This window comes from Microcaecilia unicolor, chromosome 1, assembly GCF_901765095.1.
Source record: "Microcaecilia unicolor chromosome 1, aMicUni1.1, whole genome shotgun sequence".
In the NCBI taxonomy this organism is placed as follows: domain Eukaryota; kingdom Metazoa; phylum Chordata; class Amphibia; order Gymnophiona; family Siphonopidae; genus Microcaecilia; species Microcaecilia unicolor.
The window spans coordinates 460,463,019-460,481,680 of record NC_044031.1 but is presented as its reverse complement, the minus strand read 5'-3'; the positions used below and the strand labels follow the sequence as shown (position 1 = coordinate 460,481,680).

General features: G+C 41.3%; 1 protein-coding gene across 1 annotated transcript in view; it reads left to right on the top strand.

Moving 5' to 3' along the window:
• Positions 1–18,662, top strand: part of LAMA1 (laminin subunit alpha 1) — a 357,026-nt gene that overhangs the window by 330,386 nt on the left and 7,978 nt on the right. Inside the window, 6 exon segments of the mRNA XM_030213227.1 lie at positions 3,329–3,517; positions 3,764–3,965; positions 8,900–9,012; positions 9,857–10,046; positions 13,281–13,439; positions 16,978–17,131. Coding sequence (XP_030069087.1) covers positions 3,329–3,517; positions 3,764–3,965; positions 8,900–9,012; positions 9,857–10,046; positions 13,281–13,439; positions 16,978–17,131 — 1,007 coding nt within the window.

Here is an 18,662-nt window from a genome sequence, read left to right as displayed (position 1 = left end):
GATTCTCGTCTACCTGTTTTACTCCACTCATTATTTTATGGACCTCTATCATCTCTCCCCTCAGCCATCTTTTCTCCATGCTGAAGATCCCTGGCTGCTTCAGCCTTTCCTCATAGGGAAGTCCATTCCATTTATCATTTTCATCAACATTCTCTATACCTTTACTAATTCCACTATATCTTTTTTGAAATGCGGTGACCAGAATTGCACACAGTATTCAATGTTCGGTCGCACCATGGAGCAATACAAAGGCATTATAACTTACTCATTTTTGCATATATAGGAATAACATGAGCGTGGTGGCACTTAGTGCATGCTAATATTTTTATTTTCAGTAAAGTTTCATATATATGGCCCCAAATCTTTAAGTCGAGAACAAAAAGTAGTGTGATCAACAAATTTTTTTAAGGCAGACTGATGAACTAAATGTGCCGTACATATCTTTATTATCGTTATTACGGTTAATATTCAGCCCGCATCAGTCAGCAGTTTTTAAACTGCTGGCATCCTTGGGCAGAACTGCGCCTGTATATTCAATGCCAAGCCATGTCTGGGCTCCAGCATTGAATGTCACCCGGAAGTAACTAGTCACTGCCATATATTCAGAAGAGTACCCAGGGGGTCCTTTTACTAAGGTGCGCTGAAAAAATGGCCCTGCAGTAGTGTAGATGCGTGTTTTGGGTGCGTGAAGAATCATTTTTCAGTGCACGTACAAAAAATGCCTTTTTAAAATTTTTGCTGAAAATGGACGTGCAGCAAAATGAAAATTGTCGCGTGTCCATTTTGTGTCTGAGACCTTACCGCCTGCCATTGACCTACTGGTAAAGTCTCACACGGTAACTGGGTGGTAATAACCTACATGCGTCAAATGCCACTTGGCACACGCCCAATACTCGTGTTCGAAAATAAAAATTATTTTTCGAACACGCGTATCAGACGTGCACCAAAAATGAAATTACCGCAAGAGCCATGCAGTAACCGGGTGGTAACTCCATTTTGGTGTGCGTTGGGCATGCATAGATGCTTATACGGCTTAGTAAAAGGGCCCCCCAGTTAACGCTGCAGATAAAATTAGGACAGACTTTTTGTTGTCCTAACTATCTGCTTACTTAGCTGAATAGGGCCAGATTCTTTATATGGTGCCTAAAAAATCCATGCAGAAAACATTTTCAACTAAACGTGTTCTATAATCAGTGTCTAGATTTAGGTATGGTATATAGAATATGCTTAGTTGACAATTCAGCGCCTAAAACTACATGCATCCATTTACACCAACGAAAACATGGCATATATCCCAGCGTATAGATTTAGGCGCACTGTGCCGTATTCTATTACTACGTGCATAATTTTCAGAATGCCCATGAAATGCTCATTTCCCCTCCCATAAGCATGCCCCTTTTTGCCTTTGCTCATTAGAAGTAAAGTACACTGCATTACAGAATACGCTTAGCGACTTATGCGCATAAATTCTTATTATTTACAATTATTGTTTATTGCTTGTTAAATGCTATTAACAACGCTGATTGGCTTGTTAAGCCAATTAAGTTATGTGTGTTGTTATAGAATACACTTGGATTTTGGCACAGATCTCTAGGCGCAATATATAGAATCCGAGGGATAGTGGACTTAAAATCACCTCTATCCAGTTAAATACTGACCCCACTGATGGACCGTCCCAGCACTAACTGGATAGTGCTGATATTCAGCAATACTAACTGGTTAATTGCCGCTGAATATCAGTGGTAGGCAGGCATGAGAAATTTAACTGGGGAAGGAAGGCTCTTCTGCCCAGTTAAATCACTTTATTTATTTATTTATTTATAACATTTATATCCCACAATATTCCCGCCCATGGGCAGGCTCAGTGTGGCGTACAGTAGTTAATAACCAAACCATAACACAATAGCACAAAGTACAGTGGACAGGGTCACAGGAGGGAGAAAGAGATGACTGATGAGGGGAGAGGAAGAGAGGGTGGGTGATTGGGTATCACAGAGTGAGCTGTGGGCTAAAAGGCTGCGGCTCCTGCAGGACTCGTGGCAAACGCTCTGCCAAAAAGGAAGGTCTTGAGACGCTTCTTAAAGGTCGGGTGATCCAAAGTGATTTTGATCTCACGAAGCAGCCCGTTCCACAGTTGAGTGCTGAGATAAGGAAAAGAGGAGCCATAGACGGCCTTATATTTGAGGCCACGGGAAGCAGGGTAATGGAGAGTGAGGTATGAGCGGGCCGATCTGCGGGAATTCCTGGGTGGTAGGTTAACAAGAGGGTCCATGTAGGAAGGGGCATCTCCATAGATAATTTTGTGCACCAATGCACAGGTCTTGAACGAGATGCGGTCCTTCACAGGAAGCCAGTGCAGCCGCTCACGCAATGATCTCGAGCTTTCAAATCTGAATTTCCCATAGACGAGCCGGGCAGCTGTATTCTGGGCCGTTTGCAATTTTTTTAGGAGCATACCTGCACATCCTCCGTAGATACTATTGCAGTAGTCAAGACGGCTAATCACCAGAGACTGGACTAGATTGTGGAAAACACCCCGAGGGAAGTAAGGCTTAGAACATTTGCTGGACTGTAGAGGTCACATGCTGCTCCAACGTCAGGGTTCGATCAACCAGGACACCCAGGATTTTTAGGGATAACGAGATAGGCAGGGTGAGCTGAGGAGTAATTAGCGCAGGAGGCCAGAGTTTACAATAAGGAGAGGAGAGGATCAAGCAGTGCGTTTTCTCGGGGTTGAGCTTGAATCGAAAAGAGTTGGCCTAGTCAAGCATGGTGTTAAAGCCGTGACGAATCCGACTGATAATTTAATATCAACCTCCCAAATATTTATTTACATCACATGTATTTTATCTGTGTTTATTGCTTAAGATCCAAAAACCTAATCCCTATTTGTAATGCATGGAATTTTCACCAGTCCAATCAAATTCTAGGCCAAAAATATCTGCTACCTTACAATTCAGTTAACAAGGTTGGATGGTATATGTTATACTTTCTAAAAATGTGTGTAACATTATTTTATAGTCAGTGAAGTCCGTTCTCAATTTCATTGGGCATTCCCAGATTTCAGTAGCATAAGGAGGAGTAAAACTGGCACAGATATGAATGCTTTACATCTAGGGAAATATGTAAGCCTCCTTTGCACTTGGAGCAAAATTACTTGTTAAAAATTTCTGAAAATATGATGCATTTTAAAATGTGTCCTGTACATAAGCGTTTTATTTGTGATTTGTAACAATTTTTTCATACACGAGTAAGGAAGTTTGTTGTTTATTGCCATTTTTATGCTTAATAAGTTGGATTTTTTGTTTCTTTATATATTACCTTCTAGAATAATTACAGTGCAAGTTGATGATGGTAAGCCTACAGAAGTGAAGCTGGGTGGGCCCCTGGCTGAAACCAGCCCCATGAATGTTTCCAATTTGTATGTTGGAGGCATCCCTTCTGGAGAAGGAATAACTGTACTCAAATCACAGAAATCATTTTATGGCTGCATCAGGAATCTTATCTTTAATCAAGAGTAAGTCAATGTGAATAGCACTGCTGTGTTTGTGATGAAATATACCCCACAGAACACTTTTTTTTTTCATTACTTTGTATTTCACATCTTCAGGGACTATTAAGTGTGTTCACTCTTCCACTTGAATGCTTTGCTTTTGCTTGGTTGATTGAAGTGCCTGAATAATTCAAGAAGGAAAATATTTCTCTGATTTTAACCGATAGTGATTTGAAGAATGCTGCTAATATCCTGTTCTCTTGAAACCAGGCTCTTGGATTTTACTACTGCACTAAAGTATGAGCAGGTAGATATGGAGAACTGCTTACTCTCAGAAAAGCCAAAGCCAGTTGCAATGTTGGAAGAAGCAAACCCTCAGCCTGCACCACAAGCTTTTCCAGCCCCTGCCAGAGTCACCGCAGACAAGAACATACATATGACAACCTCAGCCCGAACTGCTTCTGCTGCAAAAGTGAGTTCTTATAGAAGTGGTAGGAAAAGGTTTTTTATCTCCCCCCAAAAGGAAGGAATACGGAAAGGCTCTTTAGCCTCCTTTTAACTAAGTCACAAGCTGCTGGTGGTTCCTTTTTGGCCTTTTGACAGAGATTAAGAACATGTGTGATACTTATTATTTGTTTAGTTACTTAAATTATGTGGATGCCAATTCGATATGGCTCCTGCCCAAACCAACACCATTGAGGATATGAAATTGCCTTCATTCCAGTCGAAGTGGGAGGATTAAACCACCTGTTTGCATGCAGTTCTCTCTGCTTTATTACCCTATCTGTGTCACTCGGTGGTGTAAGTTTCCTCCCATAATGTTGAAATTTAGCTGTTTCATTTATTTATGTGTTTATTTGAAAATCTTTATATCCTGCCAATCACCAATGGTTCTAAGCGGTATAACAATAAAGCATAAGAAATACTAAAAGTCAAGTCAAAAACAATAAACAACACAAGATTTAAAATAACAAATATATATAATTATAATCTTCCTACAAATGCCTTTGTGAAATAATGTGTTTTAACCTTCTGAAAAAGTAATAGATCGCTTCGCAAACTATTGTCATGTAGTAAATGATTCCAAATACTTGGACCTAACATCCTACTATGGATTATTACCCTACAAAAATTATTCGATAACAATTGCCCTCTAGCTGAAGATCTCAACAAATAGCCGCACTGTAGACTTGCTGTTTTTAGCCCGCGCTAACAGTAGCGACACCCATAGGAATATATGGGTGTCTTTAGCACTAGTACACGCTAATTTTTAGTGCACGCTCAAAACACTAGTGCGCCTTGGTAAACAGAGCCCGTAGAGATCAACATAGCCTTACCACTTAATAATAGTAGAAACGAATATGGCATTCCATTGGAAACCAATGAAGCGAATATAAAACGGTGGAGGAGTAGCCTAATGGTTAGTGCAGCGGGCTTTGATCCTGGCAACCTGTGTTCATTTCCCACTGCATCTCCCTGTGACCTTGGGCAAGTCACTTAACCCTCCATTGCCCCAGGTACCAAAACTTAGATTGTGAGCCCACTAGGGACAGAGAAAATACCAGCATATAATGTGTACAGCACTGTGTACATCTAGGAGCACTATAGAAATCAGTAATAGTAGTAGTAGTTAGTAGCAAATATAATCATATTTCCTCTTGCCTGTTAAAAAAGATAAGCTGCGACATTTTGAAGCATTGTGACCAAGGATGTTCAAAGCCTTCCCTTTCTCACACCCTTGGGAAAAAAAAAATCAAATTACAGTAATCTGCTGGGGATAAAACCAATTGCTGGGAAAAAAAAAGTTCTAAAACTCATTAAACTCCAAATAATCTAAGAAACAGTCATAACTATAAAAATAATTTATACAGAATAATAATTCCCACCCTATTTGGAGAAAAAAGATAATTCAGTAAATATTTGAACATATTGGCCCTTATATTAGAAACTTTATTCACTATGGGGCCCTTTTACTAAAGGTGCTTAAGGGCCTATGCGCATCCAGCGTGCACCAAATCGGCATTACCACCCAGCTACCGCATGCCCCGGTTGGTAATCCTGAATTTGGTGTTCGCCAAAAACACGCAGTAGAAAATATTTTCTATTTTTTACTGCTTAGCGCTTACCCAGCATAAACAGCAGTGGGCATGCGCTGCATGTCTACCGCCCGGGTAGTGCGTGAGGCCTTACCGCTTAGTCAGTGAGTGGCGGTAAGGTCTCAGGCCAAAAATAGACATGCGCTGGTTTTTATTTTGCCGCACGTCCATTTTCCGTTCCCCTAGAAAAGGCCCTTTTTCCAGGACACGGTGAAAACTGTTCTTGCACGCGCCCAGAAGACACGCTCGCACTGCTGCAGGCTACTTTTTGCCACAGCTTAGTAAAAGGGCCTTTATGTATACAGTGGGGGAAATAAGTATTTGATCCCTTGCTGATTTTGTAAGTTTGCCCACTGACAAAGACATGAGCAGCCCATAATTGAAGGGTAGGTTATTGGTAACAGTGAGAGATAGCACATCACAAATTAAATCCGGAAAATCACATTGTGGAAAGTATATGAATTTATTTGCATTCTGCAGAGGGAAATAAGTATTTAATCCCTCTGGCAAACAAGACCTAATACTTGGTGGCAAAACCCTTGTTGGCAAGCACAGCGGTCAGACGTCTTCTGTAGTTGATGATGAGGTTTGCACACATGTCAGGAGGAATTTTGGTCCACTCCTCTTTGCAGATCATCTCTAAATCATTAAGAGTTCTGGGCTGTCGCTTGGCAACTCGCAGCTTCAGCTCCCTCCATAAGTTTTCAATGGGATTAAGGTCTGGTGACTGGCTAGGCCACTCCATGACCCTAATGTGCTTCTTCCTGAGCCACTCCTTTGTTGCCTTGGCTGTATGTTTTGGGTCATTGTCGTGCTGGAAGACCCAGCCACGACCCATTTTTAAGGCCCTGGCGGAGGGAAGGAGGTTGTCACTCAGAATTGTACGGTACATGGCCCCATCCATTCTCCCATTGATGCGGTGAAGTAGTCCTGTGCCCTTAGCAGAGAAACATCCCCAAAACATAACATTTCCACCTCCATGCTTGACAGTGGGGACGGTGTTCTTTGGGTCATAGGCAGCATTTCTCTTCCTCCAAACACGGCGAGTTGAGTTCATGCCAAAGAGCTCAATTTTTGTCTCATCTGACCACAGCACCTTCTCCCAATCACTCTCGGCATCATCCAGGTGTTCACTGGCAAACTTCAGACGGGCCGTCACATGTGCCTTCCGGAGCAGGGGGACCTTGCGGGCACTGCAGGATTGCAATCCGTTATGTCGTAATGTGTTACCAATGGTTTTCGTGGTGACAGTGGTCCCAGCTGCCTTGAGATCATTGACAAGTTCCCCCCTTGTAGTTGTAGGCTGATTTCTAACCTTCCTCATGATCAAGGATACCCCACGAGGTGAGATTTTGCGTGGAGCCCCAGATCTTTGTCGATTGACAGTCATTTTGTACTTCTTCCATTTTCTTACTATGGCACCAACAGTTGTCTCCTTCTCGCCCAGCGTCTTACTGATGGTTTTGTAGCCCATTCCAGCCTTGTGCAGGTGTATGATCTTGTCCCTGACATCCTTAGACAGCTCCTTGCTCTTGGCCATTTTGTAGAGGTTAGAGTCTGACTGATTCACTGAGTCTGTGGACAGGTGTCTTTCATACAGGTGACCATTGCCGACAGCTGTCTGTCATGCAGGTAACGAGTTGATTTGGAGCATCTACTTGGTCTGTAGGGGCCAGATCTCTTACTGGTTGGTGGGGGATCAAATACTTATTTCCCTCTGCAGAATGCAAATAAATTCATATACTTTCCACAATGTGATTTTCCGGATTTAATTTGTGATGTGCTATCTCTCACTGTTACCAATAACCTACCCTTCAATTATGGGCTGCTCATGTCTTTGTCAGTGGGCAAACTTACAAAATCAGCAAGGGATCAAATACTTATTTCCCCCACTGTATGTGTAAATACCAGCAATTACGTATGTATTTAAGAAAGCCAGTATTTACACATGTATAACCACACTATGTATAGTTTGCAAGGGAGCATGGTTGTGGTGGGGCCAGTGCAGGGCTTGGGTGGAACCAATATGTACACATTTCTTATTTATTTTTTGTTACATTTGTACCCTGCACTTTCCCACTCATGGCAGGCTCAACATGGCTTACATGGGGCAATGGAGGGTTAAGTGACTTGTCCAGAGTCACAAGGAGCTGCCTGTGCCTGAAGTGGGAATCGAACTCAGTTCCTCAGGAGCAAAGTCCACCACCCTAACCACTAGGCCACTCCTCCACTTCGTCCTCGTTTCAGAAAGAGAATGCAAGTGTGTGTCCTGATATTTGTTCATCGGGATATGCTACCCCTTCATTTGTCTATTTTTTAAAATTGCTTGTTTTGGCCAGCCCTTTCCTAGGGGGAATTCTCTCTCTTAATTTCCCATTGCATATTTTTCCTTCAAATTGTATATTTGTGATATGTCTACATGTGATAGACATGTATATTGTGAAATACAAACTTACAGCTGTATAACAGAAAATCATATTATATATAAACAACCTTTCAGGTTTCACAAGTATTCCCCCGGATTCTATATTGCATACGTAGAGATCCGCACCGATACACGTAACTTAACAAGCTTAAGCTAATGAGCGCTGATAATAGCACTTAAGAAGCAATATTGACTACTAATTAGCACCGATTAGAATTCAGGCGCACAAGTCGCTAAGTGTATTCTGTAATGATGTGCGCTGAACTTCTAACATGCGCAGGCAAAAAGGGGCATGGTTATGGGCGGGGAAATGGGCGTTTCGTGGGCGTTCTGAAATTTACGCCCCTAGTTATAGAATATGGCCCAGTGCACCTAAATCTATGCACTGGGATTTATGCCACATTTTCATTGGTGTAAATGGATGCGCATAGATTTAGACTCTGAAATATCAACTAAGCGTATTCTATAATCTGTGCCTTAGCGCATCCTTACACGGGTTATTCCTGCATGCTAAGGCCAGGGTAAAATACTGATTTTTTTCAATTTTCACTATTAATGGCCACACGGTAGTTTTCCCCATTAGCATGTGGCAATTAGCAAGTGATCCGCTGTCACCCGAAGTAGTGCAGAGCATGCCTACTCTCCACCCCCAGACCCACCCCCCAGCGGTAAAAAATAAATTCTATTTCTTAACGCATGGGTAGTACATGCCAATCACAAAATTACCACAGGATGCCTGAGCGTACCCTGCGTTAAGTCATTTTTAGCTGCGGTAAGCATGTATTAGTGCTTTAAAAAGACTCCTATATGTTTGATACTGTGCTTCTCGTGTGCAATAGCTAAAATCAAACAAGCAAAACAAAACAAAAAAACTTTCAATTACAGGTGCAATGTGCAGCAGAGGAGAAACCAGGTCATGTCACAGGTGCCCATCAGTTTGGACTCACCATCAGCAGTCACTTGATAGTACCATTTGATCAGACCAATGTCAAAAAGAAGTAGGTGGCTCTTTTTAAATTCAAACAGAGCATTCTCTCATCTTTGTGCAGCAGAGATTTTGATGTAAGAGTTGCATTTTCTGATTCTGGGATTTGTACAGCTTTAGATTTGTATTTATTTAGCTAGTTCATACACTGTACCTGCTATACATTGCCTTGCCTGAATCTCTTCATAAATGCGGCTAGTAAATCCCAATGAATAAATAAAAAATACAGGTATCATTGTGCGTTTTATGACAAAAGGGATTGTTCTTCTCCTGTTGTGTCTTCCCTTCCTCCCCAGATGTTATCAAGAATATTATCTCAATGTGTGGTATGCCTGGAATAGACTTCCTGCACTTGAGCGTCATGCCCCCCCTCTCTGGCCATATCTGAGTCCAGACTAACAACCCATCTTTTTGAGTCTGCTCTGACACCTTAACCAGTTCTCTCTAATAAATAACACTTCCTATAGACTTTTGTTTTGTCACATATGTTTGTTTTGACTAGATTGTAAGTTCCATAGAGCAGGACCTGTCCATTATGTGTCTCTGCACAGTGCTGTGCATGGGTAATTGCACTACTGAAATGATCAGTACCAGTTTGCAAATCAGTGCACCCCAGTTCTGGCTGGCTACTTGCATATTTGACATCCTGTGATAATATGATACAATGGGATTCTTAATATATGGAAGTTATGACATCTAAACCAGTGATATACTGAAAAGAGGAAAATGCATGTTCTACTGAGAAATGGAAATTGATAAGGATCGTTGCTTAATGTCATAGAAGAAATACTAGCTGTTCAAATTTTTGTAATGGAGATTTAGAAAGGTAGGATGTAAAAGTATTGTTTCTATTCTAGGCTGTCTGTTCAACTGAATCTTAGAACCTATGCATCCAGTGGTCTGATTTATTATATGGCTCATCAGAACCAAATGGATTATGCAGCTCTACAGCTTCAAGAGGGGCGGCTCCATTTCTTGTTTGACCTAGGGAAAGGAAAGGCGATCGCTTCTCATCCCACTGTCATTAGTGATGGAAAATGGCACACAGTAAGTACTGAAGAGCAACACCAAATCAAGCTCTTTGATCTTTTATTGTGCGTTGTATTTCTTTCAAAATGTTCTTTGTACAGCATCATGCACACTATGTTGGGTGTCCTAAAATCAAATTCGCTCAGAGGCCCTTTTACTAAAGCTTAGCGTGTGCTAATGGAATTAGCATAATTAGCCTATGCTTTAAAGCCCATAGGTATAAATCCCCTAATTCTATAAAAGTCACCAAAAATTGCATGTGGAAATTTAAGAGCATGCCTTGTGTGTGCAATTTAATTGAATAATGAGCTAATTAGTGCCAATAATTGGCTTTTTAACAAGGTCTTTAGTAGTTTCTAATTGTCAATGTCATTATTTGATGTATGTTTGTTATTTAATTTGATTGATTTAATCTTTTAGTGTGAAAGTTTTGTTTTCTATTTTAAATGGAGTTTTAAATAGTTTGAGTTGTGTGTATTTTATTGTATCAATATAAGTGATGGCATAGTAAAATAAATAAACGATAAATGAGTTACAATGTGTAAACTTAGGTGCGGGGTCCACACCTTAAAGGTGTGCACAATCTGAAAACGGGGGAGGGGGTATAGAAATGGGAGAGTCATGTACGTAAAAGGGGGCATTCCTAAAATGAACACACGTTGTAGAATAATGGTGATATGTGCCTAATGTAGACATATATGTTTGCACTGCGTTTCAATTGGTGCAGATGGCAGGGCCATAGCAAGCTATGTGCAGGTGGTGCGGCTACACAGTGCGCAAGGGGAGCCGGGGCACAAAAATCATGGCCCTTCCATTGGCTTCCCTTGCAAAGTGGGCGGGGGGGGGGGGGGGCGCGCCAGTAGCATTTGGGGATGTGTTGCACAGGGCACACACTGGACTTTCCATATTCCCAAAGCACACTTCCCAAAAGTGCTGTTATATAAATCGTTCCTAACTTTAAGCAAGGTTTATAGAATAGTTATTTTTTTTTTCTCACCATCTAGTCCAAAATGGGCTTCTAAACACTTAGCGTATACTAAGTTTTGGTAAAAAGGCTTCTCACTGAGTAATTCTATAACAGGACACATAAGATAAGAGGGTAAACAATTGCCTATTTCAAGCAGAGGGGAAGGGATTGCATTATTTTGTCAAGAATATCTTTGTAGTATTGCATATGTTTCTTACTGGGGAGATTAAGAATTGTTACTATGGTGCAGCGTTCAACTGTTTGTTTTATTATTTGCAAATACAAATAAAGTGTAAAAAAAAAGTCCTGTTCTATAGAAAACGTTAGGTGCCTACCTTCCTTTATAAGATACTAGTGCAGGTGGCAGAAAACATGTTTACATTTAAAGCGTGATCACTTGCAGCATCCCTATAGCTGGTGTAAATGCCTGTGCAGGAAACAAAGAACAGCAAAGATGACCAAAAATATAATAGACAACGCTTCAGTTCAAAATCCAATAAAACAATAATGAACAATAAAAAAGTCGGTGACACGTGCTATCAGACGCCAGACGAGAGAAATCCAAGAAGCTGCTTTTAGCGGCGCTTTAAGACAACTACAGGCTCAATCTAAAGAAAACGAAGCTGAATTGATCAGATTACACAGTGAAAGATCCACATATTTTTCTGTTAGTCGACGTTCTATAAGAGGCCCCGCTAGATAAAACTAGATGATCCCCTCAGTGCCTAAATAAAATATGGTCCTTAGTCACTATTTTTGTTTATGTTCACTAATTGTTTGGTAAAAAGGGGTCCTTTTACCAAGCTGCAGGAAAAAGGGCCATGTGTTAGCAGCGGGGGCCATTTTTCCCATGTGCCAGGGCCTTTTTTAACAACAGTGGGTAAAATGCCACAAAAACAAAATCGCCAAGTGGTAAGAAAACTCTTACCGTGTGGCCATGTGGCGGGGAGCCCTTACCACCACCCACTGAGGTAACGGTAAGGGCTTCCGTGGTAATTGAACAGCTCGCAATGATACCCAGTTACTGCCAGGTTATCACCATGCTAACCATCCCCCCCCCCCCCCCCCCCAGGAATGGTGTGCCTTTGATCCAGAACTACCACTGGTGGTTCTGGTGGTTGTGTTGGGCTAGAAGTAGTCCTGGAATAGTGAGTGTTAAGCCCATTTTGGGCTTACCACTGCTCTGTAAAAGGGCACCTAAAATTGTATAAACTGAAATACAGAAAATTGGAGGTATTCCCTCCCTATTTTCCCTAGAATTGGAGGTATTCCCCCCTCCTTTCCCCAGGCATCACACTTAATCAACATTTTCCATCTCTGCATACCAGTATTATAGTCTGGTACAGTTAGCCCATGGTGAGGGTGGTTAGGAATTGTGCCTCTGATGATATTGCTATAGCAGTGAACTGAAAATGCTCTTTTCCGGCTGTGAGAGATTTAGGGAACAAGGAAAATGTTGCCCTCTTTCTGCCATGCTTTGGACTTCCTGCTTTTGCAACTTCTATTCTCTGTTGTGTGCAGTGTATTTGAGGGATCTGGGCATTTCCCTGGCTGATTTACTGTTGAAAGGGGATTCCTATCAAGGACACAGACAGAAACCCAATTTTGGAGCGTGCCTGAGCCCAAAGTGAGTGAGCATGAGAACCCCACTTCCCGCCTGATGTCTCTCCCTCCCCTCTCCCCAGGCGATCAGGGATCTCTTAACTGCTGTCCCCAACCCCTCTGGTACCTTTTTAAGTCTTTAGTTCTTTGCCAGCAGCAAGCACTGACTCATACCAGCTGCTTACTCCAGCCCCAAGCCGCCTTCTGATTCAACTTCCTGGTCACGCAAACAGGAAGTTGCATCAGAGGGAAGGCTCAGGGCCGGCACAAGCTGTGAGTATGAATCACTGCTCGCTGCCAGTGAAGAACTGAAGGATTTGAAAGGTACCAGAGTGGTTGGGGGAGTGTGGTAGAGACCCCCCAATTGCCTGGAGGAGGAGGGGAGGGACAGATGCTAGGCGTCTTCAGCTGATGGGGCTTGGGGATCCCCACCAGCACCATAACAGTTGTGCCACTGCTGGGTGGACTTGAGCCCATCCATGGCTATACCATTGGTTCCTACATTTGTAGTTTTCCAAAATAGTGCATTACTGAAGATACTACGGAAGTAAATAAATGTGAAGGTAAACTATCTGATGTTACTGTTGCCTACTTAAATGTATCACCTTTCAGTTCTTGTAGTATAACCTTTATAGGTAGATTTCACAAATTCTCATTGTATTTTGCTGTTTTCTTTATTTCAGATAAAGACAGAATATCTTAGAAAGAAAGGTACAATCTTCATTGATGGGAAGGCCTCTCCTGCTGTCAGTGTTATGGGAGACAGTAACACATTGGATGTGGAAGGAAAACTCTGTCTTGGAGGTCTGCCCTTGGACTATACAGCAAAGCATATTGGAAATGTAAGAACTGTTTGTGTTTTGTTTTCAAGAGAAGTTTATATTCAGTCTTTATCTGTAAATTCAGTTAGAAACGTTGTAAATGTCTGCCATTCACTGTGGAGTCTGTTCCAAAGAGAAATTCCATACCTTTATAAAGATGTGTCAAAAGATGATGTAATGCATGCATCTTTCACAAGAAGGAAGGGAAAGTGCTAGAAATTACGGGGCTGATATTGTACCACCGTGGTCAGTGTTAAGTCAAACTTCCAGCTGCTGTGGTTAAAGGAAAATTGGATATTCAGTGCTGGCACTAAATATGGAGTTTCAGCACTGACCTGGAAGAGTTATCCGGATAGCATCCATCTGCAGACCACTAACCAGAACACTATCTGAATAAATATAGGACAGCAGGGTGATCAGAGACAACCTTTGCTTTCCCTAGGTCAGACAAGAAATGGAACTTCCCCTCATGAAGCTGCAGAGCTGCATAATCCATTTGATTCTGCTGAGCCATGTAATAAATCAGCCCATATAGGTTGTAAGATTCAGCTGGCTGTCCTAACTGTATGCAGGCAGCTATCTGGTTAGAAGTCTGAATATAGGCCGCCCACAGGATAATCTCTGGCTCTGCCCAAGCTCTGTCCACAGACCGCCCCAGCACTGTCCAGGTAATGCCACTGAATATCCCTTTAACCTGCTAACTAGATAAGTAACTTATTTTATTTTATTTATATCACAGTTTATATACCGCTATCTCTTATATTCTAGGCGGTTCACAGCATATCAGTTCCATAATTTCAAACATAAAACATCTGACATCATACAAACATAACATTGTGTAATCCTTAAACTATACCAGCAATACATTCCAACACATAAAATCTCCTTCCCCTCAAAATCCTGAAATCACAAGCCCCTACAATCACGGAATCCTCACTCCTATTCCAGATCAAAGGCACTGCTAAACAGAAAAGCCTTTAAATGCTTCAAGAATTGTAAATAATTTTTCAAATTACGAATTTGAAAATGATTAAACTATCAACCTCTATATATTCAAAGGCGGTGTCATCTGTACAGGTTCACATAAATGCTGTTGTGGCATTAATATTAACTTCTTGGTTTGCGTTTGTGAAAAAGGTCCACTGCTTCCCAGCAAAGTGGAGCCGTCCACCTGCCGAACTTCTAGATCTCACCACACTTGCAGACAGTGGCTAGGTCAAACGAATGTTATTATCAGGCCAATAACAGCTGTCTCAAACTTCAGTACATACATTATCCCCAAACAAACAGGTTCCACCAAAAATAGGTTTCCAACCCTGCAGGGTTTTCAAAGTCAGGCTTTCTATGAGCAGGTAAATAAAGCAGGCTTCCAATAAAGCAGGTAAGTAAAGCAGGCTTTCAAATAAATCAGGCTTCCAGTAAAGCAGGTTACTCTCACCTCTTAACACCATTTCCAAACCCTTGGGAGCTGCCATCCCTGCCTTCGAACTCTCCCACTCCATAGAGGTTTCTCCCCCCCTCCTGGGATTCCTCCCCCATCTGATCTGCCCCCCCTTCCATATAATCCATCCAATCATCTTCTTTCCTGTCCTTGGGCCCCTCTGTATCCCAGCTGGGCCGCATGGTATATTGATTGCGTATCCAGGTGAACTGAGCTTCTTCCCTCTGCCTCCCCCTAGTGGGTGACGAAATTATAGGCTTAGCCTGACTATCCCCCTGGCTCCCTCTGCTGGAGCTGGGAATACATTCCCTTGTCTCCAGACTACTCTCTGCCTCCCTCCTTGCAATGGCTTCTGGTACTTGTATTTCAGGGTCTAACTGCTTCATCCTAGCTGACCTGGCAGTAGCCTTGTCACACATTTTAATATAGGGAAATATTTCTTTGTAGTTTCCCCAGTATACTGTACTCTCTTTAATTTTGTGACCACTTGTAATATGTTTAAAACTTGTATTTCTAATGGCTTTGGCTGCTTTCATTGAGGCCACAGGTGTTGGCTAGGCCACCCAGTGCTTTTCATGAGTGAAGAATTCTTCTATTGGAGGTACATTGTTTCCTCAGTGCATCCCAGAATTCAACCATCGTGGTAGCACTTTGAGTGTTTTCTGTTTGAAGACTTAAGATCTATTTTTGTCCTTTTTGTCAGTTAATGTACTTTGGTACAAAATATAGTAGTTACTCTTGGGTTGCTATTCAGCCACTGTAGTCAGTGTTTTTTTGTTTTTGTTTTTTCCAATGCCAGCTGCTATGGTCAAAAAAGTATCCAAATATTCAGCACAACTATCAGCGCTGGAACTTATCCAGATCATGGCAATATTCAGTCTGTATCTGGATAACTTAGGACAGCTTTCTATCTGTCCTAGGTTTTCCAGATAAATTATTCAGATAACATGTAGTAACATAGTAACATAGTAGATGATGGCAGATAAATACCCGCACGGTCCATCCAGTCTGCCCAACATGATAAACTCATAGCATAAGGTATGATGCAATATTATATATGCATACTTGATCTTGATTTGTCCTTGCCATTTTCAGGGCACAGACCGTAGAAGTCTGCCTGGCACTGGCTTTGCTTCCCAGTTACTGGAGTTGCCATCCAAGCACCGCTAAGCTGTTTGGTTCCATTCTTTCCGTACAGGATTCCTCTTTTGTTTATCCCATGCCTTTTTGAATTCCAATACCATTTTCATTTTTACCACCTTCCATGAGAGGACATTCCAGGTATCTACCACCCTCTCCGTGAAAACGTTATTCCTCAGTCGACCTCCCTTAAATCTAAGGGCCCTGTTTACAAAGGCGAGCTAGCATTCTTTAGCATGCGCTGTGTAGGCGCCCATAGCAATATTGTGGGCGTCTACACAGCCAACGCTAAAGAACACTAGCACGCCTTTGTAAACAGGGCCCTAAATTCATGCCCTCTAGTTCTACCACCCTCTCATCTCTGGAAAAGGTTTGTTTGTATATTAATACCTTTCAAATATTTTAATGTCTGTATCATATATAACAGACTGAATATTGCCACTATCCAGATAAGTTTCTGGACCATTCCATCCACATGATTCAGATGTGATTAAGGTTATTCAGAGGCAGTATCCTGACAGTACTTCTCAATATCCTGGTCAGCAACACTTAACCAGAGAGCAGGTGCTGTTATCAAGATAAGTGGTTTTGAATATTGATTCTTCTGTGTTTCTCTCTTTACTATATCCAAGTGTAATTGCATAAGGATGTCACACTCCAGTGAATTAGTCTCTTTCTGCTAGCATATTTTCCTTTATGTAAGCGTCCACAGGATTCATTTAAAAATATTATACATCATATAGCTTTAAAATTGTGATTTGTGTCTAGATATAGTGCTGAATATGTCTCATTGCTACAGATGAGTAAGTGTCAACAAAGTATTACAGGAGGTTGTGAGGTAACTTATCTTTCTGTCTGCTTGTGAGAGGGAGTATAGTCCTGTGAGCCAGGCTAACATAGAAAAAACAAGAAAATAAATAGTCAACATTTCTTGATTTTATCTGATTTACGTTAATTATTTTAATCTCTTCTGTTCAGGTTACACACAGTCTTCCAGCATGCATCAGTAGTGTGAAGATTAACAGCAAACTGCTGGACAAAGAGAGCCCCACATCAATCCATGCTGTGAATAAGTGCTATACAGTCGCACAAGAAGGCACTTTCTTTGAAGGAACTGGATTTGCTGCTCTGGGTAAATAACAAGAATGAAAGTGATAGAGTAGTTGCTTGAAATGATGATTATTTCTTAATTTGTAGCAAGAGCTGCTTGTCTGTTTTCATTTCAGTATTAAGAAAATGAATTGGAAACAAACGAACCTCTGTCTTCTATGTAAACAGTCTCTTTAATAACTGGTACTGGGCATATCAGAATCCTTCAAAATTTTGATGTAAAAGACTGTGAAATTGGACCCCTCCTCCCTACACTGCATGAAGTAATAGTTTATTCTTGTAATAATAAAAGAAGGCCGACAAAAATGATAAAGGGGATGGGACAGCTTCCTTATTTGGAAAAGCTAAAGAGGATAGGGCTCTTCAGCTTGGAGAAGAGATATGATAGAGGTCTATAAAATACTGAGTGGAGTGGAACGGGTAGGTGTGAATCGCTTGTTTATTCTTTCCAAAAAATACTAGGACTAGGGGGCACGCAATGAAGCTACTTAGTGAATTTAAAACAAATCGGAGAAAATATTTCTTCACTCAATATAACTCTGGAGTTCATTGCCAGAGAATGTGGTAAAAGCAATTAGCCTGTCAGCCAATGAATAACAGTTTAACTGGCAATGTGCATAGCGGCCCCCCAAAAAACCTGGAAATTCAGTGGCGGTCATCAGATACAGCCTGGCATTGAATTTCCAGGTTTGCCGCCAACCACGGGAGGCAGCCCGGCTAACTCCTACAGTCTGAATTTTGTCCCCTATATGTCAACATTTCTAGATTTTGATGTTTTTAATATAAATGTACGTTTTAGTGGTTGTTGTTGATGAGGAATTTTCAGAATAAGGTGGCATTGGACAATTTATTCTCATATTGGGCTGCTGTTGAGTGGAATGCTTTGCCTGCTGATATCAGAGGGTTAAGGAACTATCAAAATTTCTGACATGCTATTAAAACATTTTTGTTTCAAAAATACATCCATACTGATTATGCGGTGTTAAGTTGTTTGAAGCCTTTGGCTATGAACAGTTTCTGTTCTTTCTCTGGACCATGTCTTGATGCTTTGGGGGTAAGAATGAGTGGTAGGGATAACTTTGTTTTACTTACTTATAATGGATTATATAATAATGTATATGATCATGTGATTGTATGTATTGTTTCGTAATCCACATTGAAGTAAGTGGGAAATGATAGAATATAAAAACAAATAAGCTGTAAGACTAGCAGAGAAGGATGTTTCAGTGGGAAACCTGTGATGAACAGGTTGCAGTAGTCCAAACAAGCAGTGACGAGACAATGGATAAGGCTTTTCTTGGTATGTTTAGAAAGGAAAGGGTGAATTTAGGTGTTACAGACGAGGGCATTGTAGCAATTCTGTGAATGAGCACAGAGAAATGAGAAACGGGAATTTAAAATGACCCCAGGGTGCATGCCGAGAGAAAAGGGAGGTTAATGGTGTTATCTATTATGTTAAGAAAACATGGAAGGGAGAACATAAGTTTGATAAAGCACCCATCACTATAACCTCTGAGCGCTCTATGGAAATTTATACTAAGGTGTTTAAACTG